The sequence below is a fragment of the Marmota monax genome, unplaced genomic scaffold, assembly GCF_021218885.2.
Source record: "Marmota monax isolate L192 unplaced genomic scaffold, Marmota_monax_Labrador192_F-V1.1 WCK01_AAM20220418_F8-fsc00122, whole genome shotgun sequence".
NCBI lineage: Eukaryota > Metazoa > Chordata > Mammalia > Rodentia > Sciuridae > Marmota > Marmota monax.
In genome coordinates, this window is record NW_026695223.1 from 4,299,324 (window position 1) to 4,320,619 (window position 21,296).

A 21,296-nucleotide genomic window follows, 5' to 3' on the forward strand; every position below is an offset into this window, starting at 1 on the left:
AAATAAATAAATAAAGATATTGTTTCCAACTACAACTAAAAAATAAATATTCTTAAAAAAAAAAGTGTGAGGCCCTGGGTTTGATTCCCAGCACCACATATGAATAAATAAATAAACAAATAAACAAACATAAGATGGATTGACAACTAAAAAATGTTTAAAAAAAAAAAATGAAATGAAAAAAATAAAGAGTTGGGGATGTAACTCAGTGGTAAGTGCCCCTGAGTTCAGTCATCAATACCACAAAAAAAGGGAACAAAACAAACTTTGTGCCATGGAAGAATTCAAAATGCTGATTACTGGCTCACATTTACTCATTCAAAACACTATCAGGACAATGCAAATGCAGCAATAATAAAATCAACAAATCAAATGTCTACTCTGTTGAAATTTAAAAACTAAACAAGTACATATGTAGTGTGTCTGATGGTAATAAGTACAATGGAGAAAAAAGAGTGCTAGAGGGCAGGGGAATTTCTGTTTTGTATTAAGAGTGGTTAGGCAAGGCCTCAATGAGAAGATGACAATTAAAAAAAAAAAAAACAGCAGAAGTGCAGGAGCAAGCCTTGCGATATCTGAGGGATGCTCTAAGCAGAAGTGAAGTAAGTGCAAGGGCCCCAAGGCAAGAACAAGTCTGATCTGTCTGAGAAACAACTAGGAGTTTGTACATGAATGAATAAGTCTAAATTTTTATCTCCCGAGCCGTAGTTTGAACATGTAATTACCATTTTCATATCTCTATTTGGATAATAAGCATCTCAACCTGAAGTATATCCTGTAGAATTCCCTTCCTTCCTGATGAGACCTGTTCCTCCTGCAGTCCTCTCCATCTTACTTACTGGCAATCCTTCAAGTAGTTTAGGACAGAATCTTTGAAGTCTTCTTTGATTCTTAAGACCTGCTTTAAAAATCTTCAGCTAAATCCTAATGGCAAACCTTCGGAATCTCAGCACTTCATATCACCTTCACCATTACCAACTTTGTATGAGATGAAATGACTGCAGTAGACTCCTAACTGGTCTCCTTCCTCCTGCCCTCTAGAAACCACAGTGGTACATGTAAATTTGTCCTGTTATTCTTCATATTGACACCTTGAAAGAACTCCATCTCACTCAAAGTAATAGCCTTTCTGTGGCCCGTGGGAGCTTAAAGATTATTCCTCTGTCTGATATCATCACTTACCACTGCTCCCTTGCTTTATATCTACATATATGATAGGTAAAACACTCTGGCAGCTCAGAGAAGAAAAGCCCAGGAACTCACAAACTCAAATCTTTTGGGGAGAAAACTCCCATGTGATCACCCCCAAGAAGTTTTTGAAGCCACTGGCCAGAAACCTTTGCTTCAAGAGTACCTTGTGTCCTATACTTTGTCACCTTGGGACTCAGGATGCTATCCAAACTGTTTTGCTTTTCTGAACTTTGTTCATGATTTTTTCAATAGCCTGCAGGGTTCCTGTGTAATGGGAATATATCCAGGACCTCCAGGGAGATCTCCAGGACCATTTTATTTTCCTTTTAATATAGTATTAAGGAATCCATGGGAAGTATATAAATCAAACTGACCACACTGGATTACATTCCTGTTGCTCTGTAAAACAACAACCACTCATCAGACAACAGTTGTTGCACATTAAAAACAACAAACGAAGGCTGGGGGTATATAGCTCAGTAGTACAGCACTTGCCTAATATGCACAAAGATCTAGCTTCAATCCCCAATGTACTCGCGACGTGCGCGCGCATGTACACACACACACACACACACAAAATGATCTACAATGGTATAGATTTTCCCAGCTTTTGAAATTCCATGATTTTACAGCATATGATATCAAATGATTATGATTACTAACTGGTAGAGGGGAGTCAATATTTTAGATGTTTGGAATTCCTGTTTTATGCTCAAGGAAAATGACATTTCTAAATTATAAAGGAAGAGAGAAGCACTTCATAAAAAAAATGAAAGTGTTTCATCCCCCTTCCCCACTATAAAATATAAATTGGATATAATGTCACTGTATTTTCTCTAACATTGAATTTTGTTAGCATGAGTTTAGAAAAGTAATCAAATGGACGCTCAAACAAGGGCTGTCGATTGAAAAAGCTTCATATTACTCTCCAAATTGAAAGTGAATACAAAGAAAAGAATATTTTATCCTTTTGTCCCTCCAATTGCTCTTTCCTTTTTCCCTTTCTTCTGTATAAAACCTACAGATATTAATATAATCTGGAGTTTCCAGAAGATACTTCCCCTGCCAAATTGTGTACTTTATTAATCAGAATAAGACTGTGAAGCATGAAATACATCTTAGGGACAGCCCAAGAAATAACTCAAAATTTCTCCACTTTGGGATTCACTTTTAGAAGTGACAATTTTAAAGAAGACAATTGAGTTACCCCCAAAGAAGATAATATAGCAGTTATTTCCAGTAAGTTCTCAATTCTAACACTGATTTTTTTAAGATGATTCCTTTTACATATACATATATATTTTTTTTTTCTTTTTTTTTTAATGTGGTGTTGGGGATCAAACTCAGGGCCTTGCCTGTGCTAGGCGAGCACTCTACTGCTGGGCCACAACCCCAGCCCCTAACACTGATTTTTGATGTATCAGAATTATCAGATAAATATGACTTAGAACCCTGGTAAAGAACCATCTTACATTTGGATTGCATATTTAAACTCATCAAACTTATGTATCAGTTTTCTTATGTTTCCTTTCTTTGATCAATGGTCCCTCTAGAACACAAATTTTAAAATATGATTACAGATAAAAACAATTTCAAAACGTATAATGCTAGAAACCTTCTTTAAGGATATCCAAATGCATGTCAGGTTTGTTTTATTCTAAAAGCTAAATATATGCACAAATAATATCTATATACATATATATATTTCATATAGCACTGTTAAATAGGAAGAAAGAACCCAATCCAAGCACACACACAACACACACACACTCAACAGAAGGCAAATCCACAAAATGGAATTCTATGCAACTACTAAAAAGGAGATATTTATATATGCTGGCATAAAAACAACTTTACTAGATTGTCAGAGAATTTTAATGAATGAAAGATACAGAAACAGGTTCATAGTATGATCCCATCCTCTGAATGAAAACTCAAAACTTTTCACATAATAGTGTTAATCGCTGGGGTTGGGACTGTAGGAAAGAGAAAAACGATTTTCACTTTTCAATCTGTCTACACTGCTTGAATTTCTTCCCAGATCTTTCGTTTTGTTTTGTTTTGTGTTGCTAATGTTTTAATACAGGATCTTGTTGGGTTCCAACAATTCTCTCACCTCAGCATCCCCAGTAGCTGAAGGTACACACTGCCATGTTCCCATTTTTGTTGTTGTTATCATTTTAATGATAGGTTATGTGGTCAAAGGAGACAAAAACCATTTTGTATCCATCTTTTTACCTCTTTGTATAGCCTAAAACTAATAAATATTATACATTTAGTTTCTTTTTTAAGTAATAACAATGGAGAATTAACACATAATGATCTGATTAATTTTTTAAAACTAAAGAAGAGGGAAAGCAAGTGTTTCATTCTGCCTGTCCTATACACACTGTACAACTAGGTAAATGAATAGTTGAAGGAAAATTTTCTCTTTACAGAAGTACTGCAGCTAACAAAGAAGAAACTTTGAAATGAAAATATTACTTTCCATCATTATTTAGCTTTCAATGATGTCTGCAAACATGACAAAAAAAGAAACCACTAGACATTTTAAGCCTTCTGATTAGCTTCCTGATAGAAGACAGAAGACTACATCAGCCATCTATAAAATATTCTTGAAGGGAAAAACCTGAATCTGATCAAGCTCCTCTAGAGTCAACTACCAATCAGGAAAGAAAGAAACAGGTTACAGGAAAAGAAGAATATATTAAAAGACACTATAGGGATGTAAATCAGCAATATCCAAAAACTGAAAATTTTATAGGATAAGTACTTTCTGAAGCAGATTACAAAAGGGAAAAGAAAGACACAAAAAGAAAAATCCATAAATCAGGGTTTCTCAACAAGAACACATTTGGCCATTTTGCACCAGGCCCACAAGTGCATGTTCAGCAGCACCCTCACCTATTAGAGCCAGCAGTAATCACCCTCTGCCTCAAGTTAAAAATGTTTCTAGACATTGCCAATGCTCCCTGGGGGACAAAACTGGTTACCTAAAAGCATATTATACTATTCTACTTCTGGGTTGTTGTTGTTGTTTTTAATTTTCTCCAATAGCATTCAGTAAATGATAAACCAGCCCCAGAATGAATCTTCAGAACTTTCATCTTAAATCCCTGTCACAAAATACAGGCTTACAAAACACTCCGTAGTGTGGGGGAAGGGCGGGTGGGAAGGATTAAAAGAAATTGCTGCTTTAAGGAAATTCCTGGTCATTTATGCTTTGGGGACTCCTATTATATTCATTTGCTTGCTCAGTGTTTCTTTATTCCTCTAAGTCACTTATGTCAGTTTTGTTTTATTCTAAAAACTATCAAAGGCAGTGATCTTTTTAAATTTAGATACAGGATAATATCTTTAAATTTAGGTACAGAGCATCCATAAGGTACAATTTAAATATCCAATAGTGAATCAAGTAGTTAAGACTATTTACCCAAGAGCCTATTCTTCATAGCAGCTACTGACAAGTTACACTTAAAATCATTATATTATCAGACCTAAGGAAAAAGGTATATGGGTTGTCTCCACGGATGCTTAAGCAGTCTTTGACAAAATTCAGCATCCATTTATGACAAAAACACAGGAAGGAAGCAAGGAAGGAAGGGAGGGAGGGAGGGAGGGAAGGAGAGAAGGAAGGAGGGAGGAAGGAGGGAAGAAAGCAGAAGAACTTTCCTTATATGAAAAAAAAAAAATCAGTCCTAAAGTTAGTATCTTCTTTCATCAGGACATAGAAGCATGTCCACTAAGACCAGGAACAGAACTATCTCTGTCAATACCCAACTCTGAACTAGTGATGTAAGCCTGTGAAATTATTAAAGAGAAATCAGAGGCAGTATAAACTGGTAAAATCACCTCTATTTGCATATGATATGAACTTCTGGCAAACTAGTTAGTTATAATGATTTAACTAACTTAATTCTTTTAGTAAGACAACAAGATACAAAAGTAACATTAAAAGCAATATTCTGCATATATACAAACAATAACCAATAATAAACAAACTGTAGAGAAAATGCCATTTACAACAGTAAACAAGGAAAATTAAATATTTAGGAGTAAACTTAACAAGAAATGAGCAAAATATATAAAAAGAAGGATTTTTTAAAATACCTGAAAGATACAAAAGTAGATATAAAGAGAGATATCCCTATTCTGGGAGAGAATGATTCAATATCATAAAAACGTCAGTTCTCACTGTTAATTTAAAATTTTAATATAATCCCAATAAAAATATCTATAAGCTTTTTAATAAAATTGGATAGATTGATACTAAAGTTCCTACAGAAAAAGAAATCTGCAAGAATAGCCAGAAAAACACTGAAAAAAACATTAACTATAAGAACAAGACTGATCTTACCAGAGTTAAAACATTCTATAAAAGCCTCTGTAATTAAAATAATATGATACTGGCCAGGTGTGGTGGCGTATGCCTTTAATCCCAGCAGCTTGGAGGCTGAGATAGGAGGATCTTGAGTTCAAAGCCAGCCTCACCAAAAGAGAGGCGCTATGCAACTCAGTGAGACCCTGTCTCTAAATAAAATATAAAATAAGGTTGGAGATGTGGCTCAATGGTCAAGTGCCCCTGAGTTCAATCCCCAGTACCCAGAAAAAAAAAAAAAAAAAAAATTGTGACGCTGGTACATGAATGGACAGACTGGTAGAACAGACTAGAAAGCATGGAATTTTGGGTCACAAACACACACACACACACACACTTTTGGCATATCAAATCACTGGAGCAAATATGAACTTTTCAATAAACAGTGCTGGAACAACTGGATATTTGTTTAGAAAAAAATAAAATCATATTTCTATTTTGTACCATATACAAGAAGAAAATTCAAACTAGTCCAACCATTCTTGAAAGAAACCTAGTAATCCTAATAAAACAATGTTGCAAATATCTTTTAACCAAATAATCCGACTTTAAGCAATCTAACTAAAGATATACTTCCAACAATATGAAAATGCATACGCACAAATTATTCATTGCAGAATTGTTTGTGACTGCAAAATACCATAAATTTCAATGCCCATATACAAGAGAGTGATCATAAATAAGACATGGTACATCCACACAAAGGAGTACTATACAGAGATAAAGATCTCTATGAACTGACATGAAGTGATTTCCAGTATATATAATTTAAAAAGGCGGGGAGAGTACAAAAAAGCATTTATAATATTCTATCCTTCAGGTAAAGAAAGAAGATAAAATACATAAGCCTCTGCTTGTTTGTGGGAAAAACAAACTAAAAGCACAAGGGGTGGTGGGGGTGCAGCCCAATGGTAAAGCACTTGCCTAACATGTGCAAGGTCCTGGGTTTGGTCCATAGCATCATAAAATATAAAATTAAATAAATAACCAAACATAAACAGGGTTTAGTAGCAGATGGTGGACTTAGCATTCATAAGGCCCTGTATTCAATCCCCTGCACCAAAAAATAAGTTAAAGACAACAATCAAAACACACACACACACACACACACACACACACACGATAAACCAGAAGCTAAAGGGACTGATCACTTAAAGATGTGAATGAGAAAGTGTAGAAAAAAAGAATGAGAAAGTCATAGGAGGGACAAAGTGGGAGTGACATTTCTCTGTATACCTTTCATAAAACCATAATTTTATGAATCAACAATTACAACCAATTACAATGTGGGAAGAATCAAACTGCAATATAAACAGTAATAAACAAACCTAGATATGTTACAATAAAAATGACAGCACACCACAGTAGGGGAGAAAAGAATTAATCTAAGAACTGTGGAAAACAGTATTTTGACTGGATAGCATAAGGTTAAAGATAAAAAGAACTATATAAAAACACTGTAATACCTAGAAAATTTGTTTCTCACAGTGGGATGGGTTAACAATTCTAGGGTTACTTTATGTATTCACTGGGATTCAACAAATATATTTATCATGGATAATGAGAGTTGAGTTTCTCACTGTTGGACAAAAAAGTTACAAGTAGGGAAAAGGAAAAGACTAAAATAAACCCTGTGCTGTTGGACTAAAATCAAAGGTATCATTATGAAAATTTGTGGTTTTCACCATACACAGATACAGAAACAAACACAGATGTCCATGTATGTGGATGATTAGTGTATTTCCTAGCTCTGTCTACTGAGTATACCTAGAAGCAATGAGCCTGCCTAGTTCCAAACAGCCATCAGTTTCTAAACATGATTTTCCAATAAAAGGAACCAGAGTTCACACAAATACACACACACACACACACACACACACACAAATACAAGTTATTATTAACTCACACTATAATTAATGAGGAAAGTAACATTTTTATTAACAGAAAAGTAAGTAAAGACTGGCACAGTGGCATACACTTGTAATCCCAGCTAATCATAAAGCTAAAGCAGGAGGATCACAAGTTCGAAGCCAGCATAGGCAACTTAACAAGACCTTATCTCAAAATAAAATAAAAAGGGTTGGGGATGTTGCTCAGTCATAGAGTACTTGCCTACTATGTGTGAAGCCCCAGTTCAATCCTCACTACCTCAAGAGGGAAAAAAAAAATAAAGGATCACTATAATAATAAAATGTAACTTCCAAAAAGAACCAAAAACTTGGTAGCTAGCAGCTGTGAGATCAGCACCCGCCAGCTGTTCAAAAGCTGTGCAAATTATCTTGGAGTTTAAATTGCTAGAATCAACCAAAGCATGCTTTATAATCAAACTGCTCTACACCTGTTCTTATTCTCAAGCCCCCACTTCAAATCTTCAAAAATAAAACCATTCCTCCCCTTGGATGATCAGAAAGCTCAATTTCAAATCTAAAAACACAGGATATAAGAGGATAACAAGCAGAAATCTGCCCCAAACTAATGGTTTAAAAAAAAAAAAAGTGCTTGATGAGAAAACTCTTATGTTCCCTATTACCCCTATTATAAACTGTCTTAACAAAAAGAAGAAGTTGGAAAGTTCAATAAATGGACACTTTGTTTTATTATGGGGAGATATGTTCATTTAGTGAGTTTATAATACTAACACTAAAAGATGTCATTATTTAAGAACAAATGTCTATAAAACAAATTTTTAAAATAATTCCAACTCCCAACTAATTTTAAAATATCAAATACACTCTAATAAGAAATCCATTTATAACAAAAATGAAAGCAAAGTTAAATCTGAAAATGTTTCAAATATTATATAAATATTTTGTCCCTAAAGCAGTAATACATTTTTAGATATTTATACTGAAGAACATAATTCTTAAAAAGAACCAAAAAAGTAAGAGGTTGCCAGGCATGGTAGCACAGGCCAGTAATCTCAAGATCACAAGTTCAAAGACAACCTCAGCAACTTGGCAAGGCCCTAAGCAACTTATCAAGACCCTGTCTCAAAACAAAACATAAAAAGGGCTGGGGATGTTAAGTGACCCTGGGTCAATCCCTGGTACCAAAAAAAAAAAAAAAAAAGTAAGAGGTTTCTAGGCATCTCTCTCTGGAACCCTGTCAAATCTGTTCTATCTGCACACCCTCAAGACAGAAACAAAACCACTTCCATCTAGTTGTTTTCCTGAGTCTGGGTACTACCCAGGAGCAGAGGATACCCAGGACAGCTACTAGTTGAGCCATGAGCTCTGCACTTAGCCACTGCAATGCTCTCACCTTCTAGCTTTGCACCCCAGGGAAGTTACTGAACTCTCTAACCCTCAGTTTCCTCATCTGTAAAATGGGATAATTCTGACATTTATCCAACAAGGCAAATGTGAGAATTAGATGAGTTAATTAAACATGTAATGTAATTAGAACAGTATTTAGCACTTGATAAAACATTTGGTAAGCGTTCAAGTGAGTTTCTGTGGTTCTGTAGGGCAAGTACCTAAGAAATCCCCACCCAATTCTTCTACCCATGAATTAAGTCCTTCATTCATTCAAGCTGCAGAAATAAACATCAACATAAGACATTTGTAAATTACCAAAACCTACTAAAACATTGCAGAGCATCTGTCACTTGGATTATTACAATAGCCTTCTTACTGGTATCTTGGCCTTTACCTTTGCCTTCTTCCAGTCTATTCTCCAAGCAGGCATAATCAGCTTGAGATGCTATACATGCTAGGCATGCACTCTACCACTGAGCTATGCGCCCAAACTAAGAATGCTTCTTTTTTTTTTTGGGGGGGGGGGGGCGGCATTTATTGGGGACTGAACTCAGAGGCACTCAACCATGGAGCTACATCCCAGCCCTGTTTTGTATTTTATTTAGAGACAGGGTCTCACTGAGTTGCTTAGTACCTCACTGTTGCTGAGTTGGCTTTGAACTTGCAATCCTCCTGCCTCCATCTCCCAAGACGCTGGGATTAGAGTCATGCATCACCACGCCAGGCAAGACTGATTCTTTTAAAGATTATGTCAGCTCAGTTACTCCTCCACTCAGATCAAATCTTTACTTAGAGTAAAATCCAAAATACTAGTCCTGGCCTATGAGACCCAACAATGACCCCCATATCCCTCCACATGAGTGTTCTTGTTCTTCCTATAAAATGACAAGCATGGCTCACCCTCAGGACCCTGAACTTCTTTTTCCTTTGGCCTGGCATTCTTGAGCTCAAATGTCTCCTCAGGGCTTTCCATAATCACACCAGATGAAAGTAGCATCAGTACTACTCTATCTCTCTCTGTTCCCAGCTCAATTTTTCTTCACAGCACTCTGCGCTGCTCATTTGCCATATGCATTTGTTTACCTCTCCTGCACCCCAATAGAATATATAACCAGAGAGCAAGGACTTTGTTCTGCTCATTGCTATATTCCTAGCACCAAGAGAAGAGCCTGGTATACAACAAACTAGACCAAAGTCAACATCATACTTAAATGATAAAACACAAGAACAAAAACCAAAATTACAAAATACTAGACATCAGCTACCAAATTGGCAAATTTTTAATTTTTACAACTGTTTAGTGGGCTGGGCTCAGTGGTAGAGTACTTGCCTAGCAAGTATGAGGCACTGGGTTCAATTTTCAGCACCCCATATAAATATATAAATAAATAAAATAAAAATAAATATAATAAATAAAGGTCCATATAAATAAATAAAATATAAATATATAATAAAATAAATATAAATATAAATAAATAAAATAAAGGTCCATCAACAACTTTTTAGTGATTAAAATATACTTCAAACATTAAAATAAAAGGTTTCTTTTTAAATCCTTGGTGCACAGAAAACTCATATTTTCAGATCCATACACAGGTAACCAGTACTCAAGAGGAAGACACAAAACATTCCCTGTACCCAAGAAGTTCCCTCTCAGCCAATAACCCCCAGAAAACATAAACACTCTCTGGCTTCTATCCTTCAATTATACCTGTACTTGAATTTCACAAAAATGTGCCTGGCTTCTTCTGTTCCGTTTTACATCTCTGACATTCATCCACAATGGTGCATACATCAATAGAGTATTCTTTTTTATTGCTGAGTAGCATTCCACTCTATGAATATATTACAATTTATCCAAACTACTGTTGGTGATATTTATGTTGTTCCAGTTCAGGGACTGCTATAAGTAGTTGGTAGGCTTTTTTTTTTTTTTTAAGTTATTGATGGACTTTTTTTTTTTAAGTGGTGCTGAGGATCAAACACAGTGCCTCACACATGCTAGGCAAGTGCTGTACCACTGAGCATACCCCAGCCGTATGAATAATTTTGGATATTTCTTTTGGTGAGAATATTCACTTATCCACAGAGCAGCAAAGTTTCTATTTGTTTTCAGGGTAAAAATGAATAACACCTTAGACTGGTACGGATGCAAGGAACCAGAAGGTGGGCGCTGCTGATGAGAACATAAATTGGAATAACCTTTTTAGAAGACAATCTGGTAGTAGACACAGAAAATCTAAAAACATCTGTACCTTCTGACCAAAAATTCTAGCTCAAGGAAAACTCTTTTTTTTTTTTTTAATTTTTTTTTATTTTTTATTGTTGGTTGTTCAAAACATTACAAATTTCTTGACATATCATATTCCACACTTTGATTCAAGTGGGTTCAAGGAAAACTCTTATTGAGAACTTACACATGCCAGGTCTTCTTCTAAGTGTTTCATGTGTATTGACTATCTGGTTTACTCTACAGAATAGAGATACCCACAATAATTTCTTAAAAATATGTCAATCATACCATTAATAAATACAAGAAAGTAGTAAAGCAATTGTTAAAAAGGGAATGATTTTCAAGCATATAGTACTTTCATGGAATTAAATACTATGCTATCACTAAAAAGGTTTTCAAAGAAGATTAAAGATATAGGGAAAGTACACGTTAATGGAAAATTTAGTTAACAACAGAATGCATAAAACAAATACCAATTTTTTTAAAAAAAGGATATACATGCCAGGCACAGTGCAATATGCCTATAATTCTAGCTACTCAAGTAGAATTGCAAGTTCAATTCTTAAAATAAAAAATAAAAAAGGGTTGGGGATGTAAAGTGTCCCTGAATTCAATCTGGGGTGTGGTGAGGAAGAATATACCTAGAAACATACCTCAAATATTAAAAATAGAGGTTATCTCTGGAAGACATGGCCCTTTGTATTACTTTTCAATTTTCCCAAATTACTTTTAGAAATAAAAAGAATATGAGATTTTAAAAATCAATAAACAAACTTTTTTAGTTTGGGGCTGAGTTTGGGGTTCAGTGGTAGAGTGCTTGTCTCGCACATGTGAAGCACTGGGTTCAATCCTCAGCACCACATAAAAATAATAAAGTCATGTCCATCTACAACTAAAAACATATTTTTTTAAAAAAAATGTTTGATTTTAATGGGAACACAGCAGACACTCTAAGACAATTTACTTAGGGCAGTGATACAGTTTTTCATGGGATGATGTCAAAGTGCTATAGAAAGTCATGGAGCCTGAAGATTAGAGAGTGAGGCATTATCAGGAAGAACCTCCATTGTTCTACTTCCACCCAGGACTTGGAAAGGAAGAATTTCATCTCTAGGTTGGAAGGAACTTTCCCAGGAAAATTATGCTAATTCCTCAGCTAGGGTAGCAATTATACACCACACCATACCTGGTGAGTGTTCTTTCTTCCATTCTCTTGCAAAAAGGCCTGGGTGGATGAAGGGATGGGAACTCCTGAACACCAAGGATGCACACCCAGACCTGGAAGAAGTTGTTCCATTCCCCCTGCAGCCTTGCTGAAAAACATCAAGGAAGGACCTTTCTTCCATCAGAAGAAATTAAGACAACTTTTCAGATTTCTGAGTATCAGAAACTCCAAGCAGGATGAATCAAAATTTATACTGATTCACTGACTCCTTAAATTTAAAAAGTTCTTTTATTTAAAGAAATAAAACTATCAAAAAATTGTCCAGATAAAGGCAATTCTCTGTATCCAACTTCTTACTCCCCTGCTTTCTCCTCTGCTGATGCCACTTCTGTAAAGTATAAGACATCTGAGCATGGGTATTGAAGATATACCTTAGTCTTTTGGGTGCCAATTCTCTTATATTTGCTTAATAATTAGTAGATAAGAAAGAGTCTGGGGCTGGGTTGTGGCTCAGCGGTAGAGTGCTCCTATACTGCATGTGAGGCCCTTGGTTCAATCCTTAGCACCATATAAAAATAAACAAATAAAACAAAGGTATTGTGTCCAATTATAACTAAAAAATAAATATCTTTTAAAAAACAAGAAAGTCTGATGTGTTAAAATATATGTGTGTATGTATATGTATGTATATATATACATATATGTGTATATATACATATATATGTATATGTGTGTGTGTATGTATATGTATGTGTGTGTGTATATATATATATATATATATACACACACACACATATATATATATATATATATATATATATATATAAATAAAATTTCATGGTACACTAAACAGTGGAGTAAATACTGAGCCCAGGACCAGGCACAGTGGCACACACCTGTAACCCCAGCTGAGAAAGGAGGATCACAAGTTCAAAGACAGCCTCAGCAAAGGTGAAGCACTAAGCAACTCAGTGAGACCCTGACTCTAAATAAAATACAAAATAGGGCTGGGGCTGGGGCTCGGGCTCAGTGGTAGAGTGCCCTGAGTTCAATCCCCAATACCAAAAAAAAAAAAAAAACTACTGAGCCCAAGAAAATTACATAGATCCTAAATTACCAATAATTTAATTCATTATTTTTTTAATTCTTAAGAATTAAACTTACTAAAAAAGTTTGAAAGGCAGGAAATATCAGTAAATTTTCTAACTTTTGAATCTGAATAACATTAAAGTTTCAATTATTGGTGGTCACAAAGACCTTGGGCTCAAAAAGTACTATTTTAGGGTCACTTTCACAAACATGAAGTCACACACATGTGACAAAGCAGAGGACACCTGTTTTGGCCTCTGTGTCTCATTCACATATGTCCTCTTTATTTCCTGTTCAATTTCTCCTGTTTACAAATGTGAACTTACACATGTAACAAAAAGTTCTCCAGAAAATACCTGAAGCTTGTTGGGTATAGTATTAGGTTATCTAAATTAAGATTTAAAAAACTCTAGTCTAAAATTTACTACCCATCAAATCTCTATATTGCATAGTGGAGCAAGTTTCTTATGCAGCTTAAAGAGCCTCAATTTCAAAAAACAGTTCATTGAAAACAAACATTTACATAATCACTATGGATTCTAATTCTTATTCTATACAGAACTTACATGCTTGGATTATTCTCTATTCTGGTTGCTTAGAACATTTTACAAACAAAGGATGTAGAGTTAGAACTGGAAAGATTTTATATCTTCAAATTTCACTTTTATATATAATCAAAATATAGGAAAACATCAGTTTAAACTTAAAAAAAAATGTATGGATAGTTTACTCTTAATCACAAGTGCCAAAACTGCAATAATATTCCTCCACCATTTATCAGACTCTTTAAGAGATTGCCTTATACAAAATGAGGATGCTGCCCTTCTTCTAAAGTGACAATGTGTTGTCTTGTTTTCTGTCGCCAGAATCCTCTAACCTGGTTAAGTAAAACTAAGTGTACTTCAAAATTAAGTAAACTATACCTAGAACTCAACGCCGAAAAGAACCTTGTAATTTAAATGGTTTTCTCTCGCCGGACCAGTAGAGGGAGACTAAGACTTCTGGCCTGGTCGTGCACTGTTTCTGTAAAATTGGGGAGGGGGGAGCGGAGGCTGTATTTAAATGTCCTGCTGTCAATCAAAGGACACTTCCTACAATCACAGTCACCATAACAGCTACTACTCGCGAGCGTGCTCTCGCCAAGATACACCACCCAACGGTGCCTAGGAAACCGGCTTCACCTAAAGGTGACCGCAGGCTTTGCCACAACACCCAAATAAGGACTTTGGGAGCCCAACCTCAACTAGTTTCTTTGTTTAAATGCCTACGAATCCTCCCACGCCGGAGTCAAGAGGCTGTGGCGCCGCCCTTTATTAGCCTCACACTTTGATTACAAAACACACGAGTCGGCGGCCTGGCTGCGGAGGCGGCCCGAGCTCTCACAAACGTCAAACCCGAGGCTCGGCGCAATCAGAGGGCAACGTCCGCCACCGCCGCCGCAGCCGCCCCAAAGTTGGACGCCCCGGCGCCCCGGCCGCCGCCGCGGGCCGTCCTGATGTCGCCGGCCCGCGGGCGACTGCAACCGCACTCTTTGTAAAGTTTGAGCCGCCGCGCGAGGACTACGCGGGGGGTCGGGAGGAGCTGTCCCCGAGCCCCGCCGCCCACTCCCTCCGCCCACCCCCGGAGGCAGGGGGTGTGTTGCCGGGTGGGCCGTCCCGGAGCCGACCTGCCGCCGCGCCGGGCCCCCGCCGCCCGCACCTCGCAGGTCCCCGAGAGTGCCTCAACTGTTGCTCTGTTTACTCGCCCAGCCCCGCCGCGCCGCTCCGCCGCCCCCGTCCCGCCGCCCGACGGCCGAGGAAGTTTGATAAAGATGGAAAGGGGGCGCGACGCGATGCGACCCGCGGCGGGGACACGCGCGGCCAGAGCGAGCGCTGCCGCCCGGAAGCAAGGCAGGCGCGGCGGCCGGCCGGGCAGGCGGCGGGGCGGCCGGCGAGTCGGGCCGGAGCCCCGGGCGCAGCGGGGCGGGGCGGCGGCGGCCCGGGCGGCGGCGGGCGAGGGGCTGCGGGCCCTACCGGCGCCCGCCGCCGTCCCCGCCGCGCCGCCCGGAGCGTCCCCTCGGCCTGGGTTCCCCCTGCCAACTTCTCCGCCGGCCCCCTTTGTTCCTGTTTGTTGTGGCGACTCTTCGCCCGGGCCGGGCGAGCCCACCGGCTCCCCTCGGCAGCCTGCCCGGCGCCCGGCGAGCCCGGGGCCCCGCGCGCCCCTCCACCCGGCCTGAGGGCTCCGCGCCGGGGCCGTAGGGTGCGGGGCAAGGCGCGGCGGCCCGGCCGGAGGGAGGCGCGGCCGGCCAGCCGGCGGCGGCAGCGGCAGCTGGTCGGTGGCCGGCGGCGACGACGGGGCTGAGGGGGTTTATTTACCTGCCGTGGAACCAGTCCTTGCAGATATCGCACTCGATCATGAAGCGGTTCACGTCGTACGGCTGCCGGCACACACAGTACACGGGCGGGGGCGGCGGGGGCGCCGAGGCCCGACCCGGGGCCCCCACCGACACGGCTGCCGCGGCGGCTCCAGCTGCTGCTCCCGCGGCCACCGCCGCCGCCGCTCCGGCCATCTTTAAAAAACACACACACGCTCGCTCGCTGCTCCGCTCGCCGACTGGAGCGAGCGCAGCCGCCAGCCAGCGCCGCCTCCTGCAGCAGCAGGAGCAGCAGCCGCGGCGGCGGCGGCGGCGGCGGCCTCGGCGCCTCAGTGCGCGCGCGCGCGCGAGGCCGCGGCGGCGGGGGTGTGGGCGGCGCGCGCGACGCGCGAGGCCGGGCCCGGCTGCTTCCGGCGCTCTGCGCGGGGCCGTGCGTTTCGCGCACGTCGTCGCCTCGCGGCGCGCGCCCCCCGCTCGCTCCGCAGCGGCCTGAAGGAACTCTCCGCTGAAGGGCGCCCGGGGCCGGAGAGGCGGAGGCGGCGTCAGGACACGCGCAGCGGCATCGGGCGCGCGGATGCGGACGAAGGAGGACGGCGGGCGCGTGCGAGGCGCCGGCTTCGTTATATCTGAGTGGAAGCCGAGGTCGGGGGAAGTTCCTGCCGAGTGAAGAAGGGCAGATGTTGCGTCTGTGTTCTGAGACGCGGAAGCTAGGAAGTTTCGGCCCGCTAGTGTCGCCTCGCCACCAGGGCAATCTGAGATCAATTAGCGGCCGCCCACGGGTGACGGGAGATGCCGCCCCGCGTCCTGTGGGGGGGCCCAGCCGAGGTGACTCGCCGGGCGGCTGTGTCCTTCCGAAGTGGAGCGACGCGCGGTGCAGTCCAAACTTCGGGAAGTGTCGTCCCCGAATTCCTGGCGAGCAGCTAGGAAATAGGAGTGTTGATGGGGCTGCTGTTGGGTAGAGGGTTGTCCCCAAGAGGAATTCATTAATGTCTGTCACCGAAGGAACCAGCCCTGGCATGGGGCTGTTGGCGAAAGGAATGGAGGAGAACCTGCGTGTTTATAAGTAACCTGTCTGAACTTTAAATGCTCCCAATTCCCCAGTTGGGAAGCTCGATATAAAATTCGAAATGACTTCCCTGCGAAGAGAAATAGTACAAAAAGTGGCTCTGACAGTGCTCAGTGCATCATGGGCCATGTATTAATATTTTTGAAGGATGCAATTGAGAGCCAAATGTAAGATGATAAAATGAAGGACTAAAGCAGTTCAAGGGTGGGGCTAGGGAAGAACAGAGGTGCTCTGGTTTAGACCCAGGGGAGTGAAGGGAAGGGAGGGGCACGGGGAAGGAAGGAGAGTGGAATGTATCGGACATCATATGATTACACGATAGCTGAAATTCCACATCATGTACAACCAGAAGAATGAGGAGTTAAACTCCATTTATGTGTGATGTCAAAATGTATTCTACTGTCATTATAAATAATTAGAACCAAAAAAGAAAAAATAAGCAGTTTACAGGGCTGGGGTTGTGGCTCAGCGGTAGAGCGCTTGCCTAGCATGTGCGTGTGAGGCGCTGGGTTCGATCTTCAGCACCACATAAAAATAAATAAAGGTGTTGTGTCCAACTACAGCTGTGTGTGTGTGTGTGTGTGTGTGTGTGTATAGCAGTTAACAAATGTTGATTTTACAAAGATTGCCTTGGAAGTATAAATATGAGAATTGAAAGGGATTTTTTTTTAGAGAGAGAATTTTTTAATATTTATTTTTTAGTTTTCGGTAGACACAACATCTTTATTTTTATGTGGTGCTGAGGATCGAACCCAGCGCCCCGCGCATGCCAGGCGAGCGCCACATCCCCAGCCCATGTTAAGAACTTTTGAACGGAATATTTCTGCAGAATTTCTGTAGGCCTATCACTAGGAAAAAAACTAAGTAACTTTTAATAGGGAACTATGGAGGGTGGTCCATCTCACTCCCGCAGGCAGAGACTCACTAATCTATTCTCACCTCCTTTTCATAGTTGGGGTAAGCAAGTAACTTGCCTGAAGTCTCACAGATACAGTTGAAACTACAATTCTTTTTCTACTGCACCAATGTTTGTCACATATATCATTGTAGGAAAAGAAAAACACAGAAATTATAGTTGACCACAAACTGAATTAGTGTGAAACATTTCTACTGGAGGAAAAAAAAAAAGTACTATACTTTTGCATTTGGTCAGAGATACCATAGATAGGTGGAGTGGAAAGAGCCCTCCCTACATTTAGAGCCTGCTTTATAAAGGATGTGCGACTTTGGGAAGTCACTCCATCCCTCTTGAACTAGATCCCTGAAGATATGTTAAAGAAAAATTACAGATAATAATTATATTTTTATAGTTGTTGATGGACCTTTATTTTATTTATTTTACATGTGGTGCTGAGAATCAAACCCAATGCTAGGCAAGTGCTCTATCACTAAGCCACAACCCTAGCCCACCTTCCCTAATTATTTCACTGAAGTTTTACAAAAAGCAAAAGAGAATTTTTTTATTTTTATTTTTTATTTTATTTAAAGACAGGGTCTCACAGAGTTGTTTAGCACCTTGCTAAATTGCTGAGGATGGCTTTGAATTCACGATCCTCCTGCCGCCTTCTTCCGAGCCTGTGGGATTACAGGTGTGCCGTCCGCCCAGCAAGAGAATATATATTTTTTTAATTTTTTAATACTTATTTATTAGTTTTCGGCGGACACAACATCTTTGTATGTGGTGCTGAGGATCGAACCCGGGCCGCACGCATGCCAGGCGAGCCCGCTACCGCTTGAGCCACATCCCAGCCCCAAGAGAATATATTTTTAATTTTATATTTTGTAGAGGGTGTGTGCAGTCAGGGGACCACACAGCATAATCAGTGAAGGGGAGACAGCCAGAGCTATGATAGAGTCTGAGGAGTGCATACATGAACCAAAATGCCTGGTGTGAGGTGTTCTCTGGAAGCTAACTGCCTTTGAGAGGGCAGCATAGAGGGGCAGTGGTTTGTAGAGAACAACTGAGCAGAGCAGGAGGCTGCTGCAGCAAGACATGGTCATGTAGCGAGGCTTGATCAAATAACTGAATATGTTAAGGAAAATAGCCAGATTTCTCATTGTTGAGGAAACGAATTGCAAATATGGAAAGGTAAAACAAGAAAACCTTTCCATGGACTAGGAATGGTGGTACCAATCTATTTGTAGAAATAGGTACTGGGTACATAAGTACACACATTCTCTTTCCTTTTTCAGGATCCAGGAGTGAATCCACAAAACAATTAGTACAACTAGCCCAGACCTCGGCTTCTAAGTACCATTCTCCACTTTTCCTCTTGGTAAAATAGTTGATTCCAGAACTGAAGAAGTGAAGATATGAGCCCGAAGCCTCTAGTCGTGCTATGAACATGCTCAAAGAATAATGGGGCACATCAGAAGGGAACAGGCCAGCTTTTAAGTGGCCAACTTGAGAACAAATGAGCTTAAAAACAATATATATAAAATACTATACATTGAATAGTAAAAGCATACAGATGTAAATAAATATATAAACTGGAAGTTTGATAAGGATTTGGATATATACATAGTTTTAAAATATCTCCCCACAGAATTCTTAATAATTATAGGGGAAACTACAGAAAATCTACAGTGTGGAAAACCAGACATCATCTTAATCAAGTAATCAAGTGCTTTCAAAAAGGGAAAAACTGAAATCACATTCCATCTGATGGAAAAGGTACTAGCAACCCTCCTCTGCATTTCTGCCCAGTCTACTTAATTGAGTCTCCAGTTTGGAAATGCAGCTAGTTTTAAAGGTATATGAAGAGAGCAGTAAAGAATATAAACACTGTAAGGCACACAGATCTGCCAAGATGGTTAAAGAAAGTGTAAATACAAATATTTGACTTTGAGAACAAAGGGATAAAGGCTACAATTCTGGATAATGCAAAATATCCATAATAACCAAACTCATGGGTTTGGATTCCACAACCTACTATCTCTTATGACAGCTTATGCTTGGGTTTTAGTTTTCTCATTTTAATGGGGATGATAACATTTTCCTCACAGGTTGCCCGCATTAAATGAGAGAACAAATTGCTGAGCACAGTTCTTAGCACATCATAAGCCATATAGCTGCTAACTATAGTTATGAATAATCATTTTTACTTGTTTATTAAAGACCAAAGACCCTTTCTGCCTCTGATGCTTTCCATGGCGCCTATGAAAAACCTTGTGGCAAAGGGGGGGAAAAAAGAAGAAGAAGAAGCATGTTATAAAGTTCACCTTTGAATGCACCCATCCTGCGCAGAAGATGGAATCATGGACACTGCCAGTTTTGAGCAGCTTCTCCAAGACAGAATTGAATAGAAAAGCTGTGAATCTCTGTGGGGTGGTTGTGACCATCGAAAAGAGCAAGAGCAAGATCATTGTAACACCTAAGGTGGCTTTTTCCAAAAGTTATTTGAAATATCTCACCCAAAAAAAAAAAAAAAAAACATGAAGACTAGTCTACATGACTGGTTGCACACAGTCACTAAATGCAGAGAGTTATGAATTACATTACTTCCAGATTAACCAGGATGAAGAAAAGGAGGGAGATGAGGATTAAAACTTTTTTATTTGAAATATTTTGTAAGAGTTCTTGAATAAAACTTGGGAACCAAAAATAAAATAAAAAAGACTGTAGACAGCTTAGAAAATTAGGATAAAGAAAAAGAGAGGATGGGGACATAGCTCATTGGTACAGTGTTTGCCTTGCATGCACAAAGCCCTGGGCTCAATTCCTAGCACCACCAAAAGGAGAGAGAGAGAGCGAGAGAGAGAGAGAGAGAATATGAGAACACACTAGGAGAGCATAAGAAAGAAAATATTTTGCAGAAAGGCACCCAGACCCATGCCAGTGTTGACTGAAAAATGACTATGGGATTTCCTCCACCTTTCTCCTTTGTGTACCTGCAATAGATCTCTATTCACGTCAGATCTAAGCTATTTTATCTGTTTGATTTTAATACTCTACTTGTCCCTAAAACCTCATTTCTTCAACAAGGAATTTTTGTTTCAACCCAGAAATCCTTCTTCCTGTTACTACCAATACTTGTCTACCTCCATAGTGCCTGTTCCTTCTCTTCCATGGAAAACAAACTTTGGGGATACTACATTGAATCATTGGCATGCATTGTGGTGGATCTAAGTGTCCCTCAAAGGCCTATATTCGAAAGACGTGGTCATCAGCTTGTGGTGCTACTGGGAGGTAATGGAACCTTGAAGAGGTGGGACCTAGTTGGGAGAGTTAAATCATTGAGGGTGTGCCCTTGAAGGGGATACTGGAACCATGGTCCCTTCCCCTCTCTCTGCTTCCTGACCTCCATGAGGTGAACAGGCTTCCTCAGCCATGATTTACTACCTTGCCACAGGCCCAAATGCAACAGGGCTTATTGACTATGGAACACTGAAAGTGTGAGCCAAAATAAACCTTGTAAGTTGATTGTCTCAGGTATTTTGACACAGTAATAGAAAACTAATACAACATGCATTAAATGACAGTTATTTGTTTTTGTGTAGCACTTCATACTACTTGATCCTCATAATATATAGCCTATTCATCTTGTTAACTAGAGGAAAGAGG

The 21,296-nt window shown here is 40.1% G+C and overlaps 1 protein-coding gene and 1 pseudogene across 1 annotated transcript in view; one reads left to right on the forward strand and one right to left on the reverse strand.

Moving 5' to 3' along the window:
• The window catches only part of Kdm7a (lysine demethylase 7A), a 75,694-nt gene extending 59,818 nt beyond the window's left edge, over positions 1–15,876 (reverse strand). The window contains exon 1 of the mRNA XM_046434210.2: positions 15,668–15,876. Coding sequence (XP_046290166.1) covers positions 15,668–15,861 — 194 coding nt within the window. The 5' untranslated portion in view covers positions 15,862–15,876. The remainder of the gene's footprint in view (positions 1–15,667) is intronic.
• Positions 15,877–19,882: 4,006 nt separating this feature from the next.
• LOC124086038 (large ribosomal subunit protein eL22-like) lies at positions 19,883–20,487 on the forward strand (annotated as a pseudogene).
• Positions 20,488–21,296: the final 809 nt, after the last annotated feature.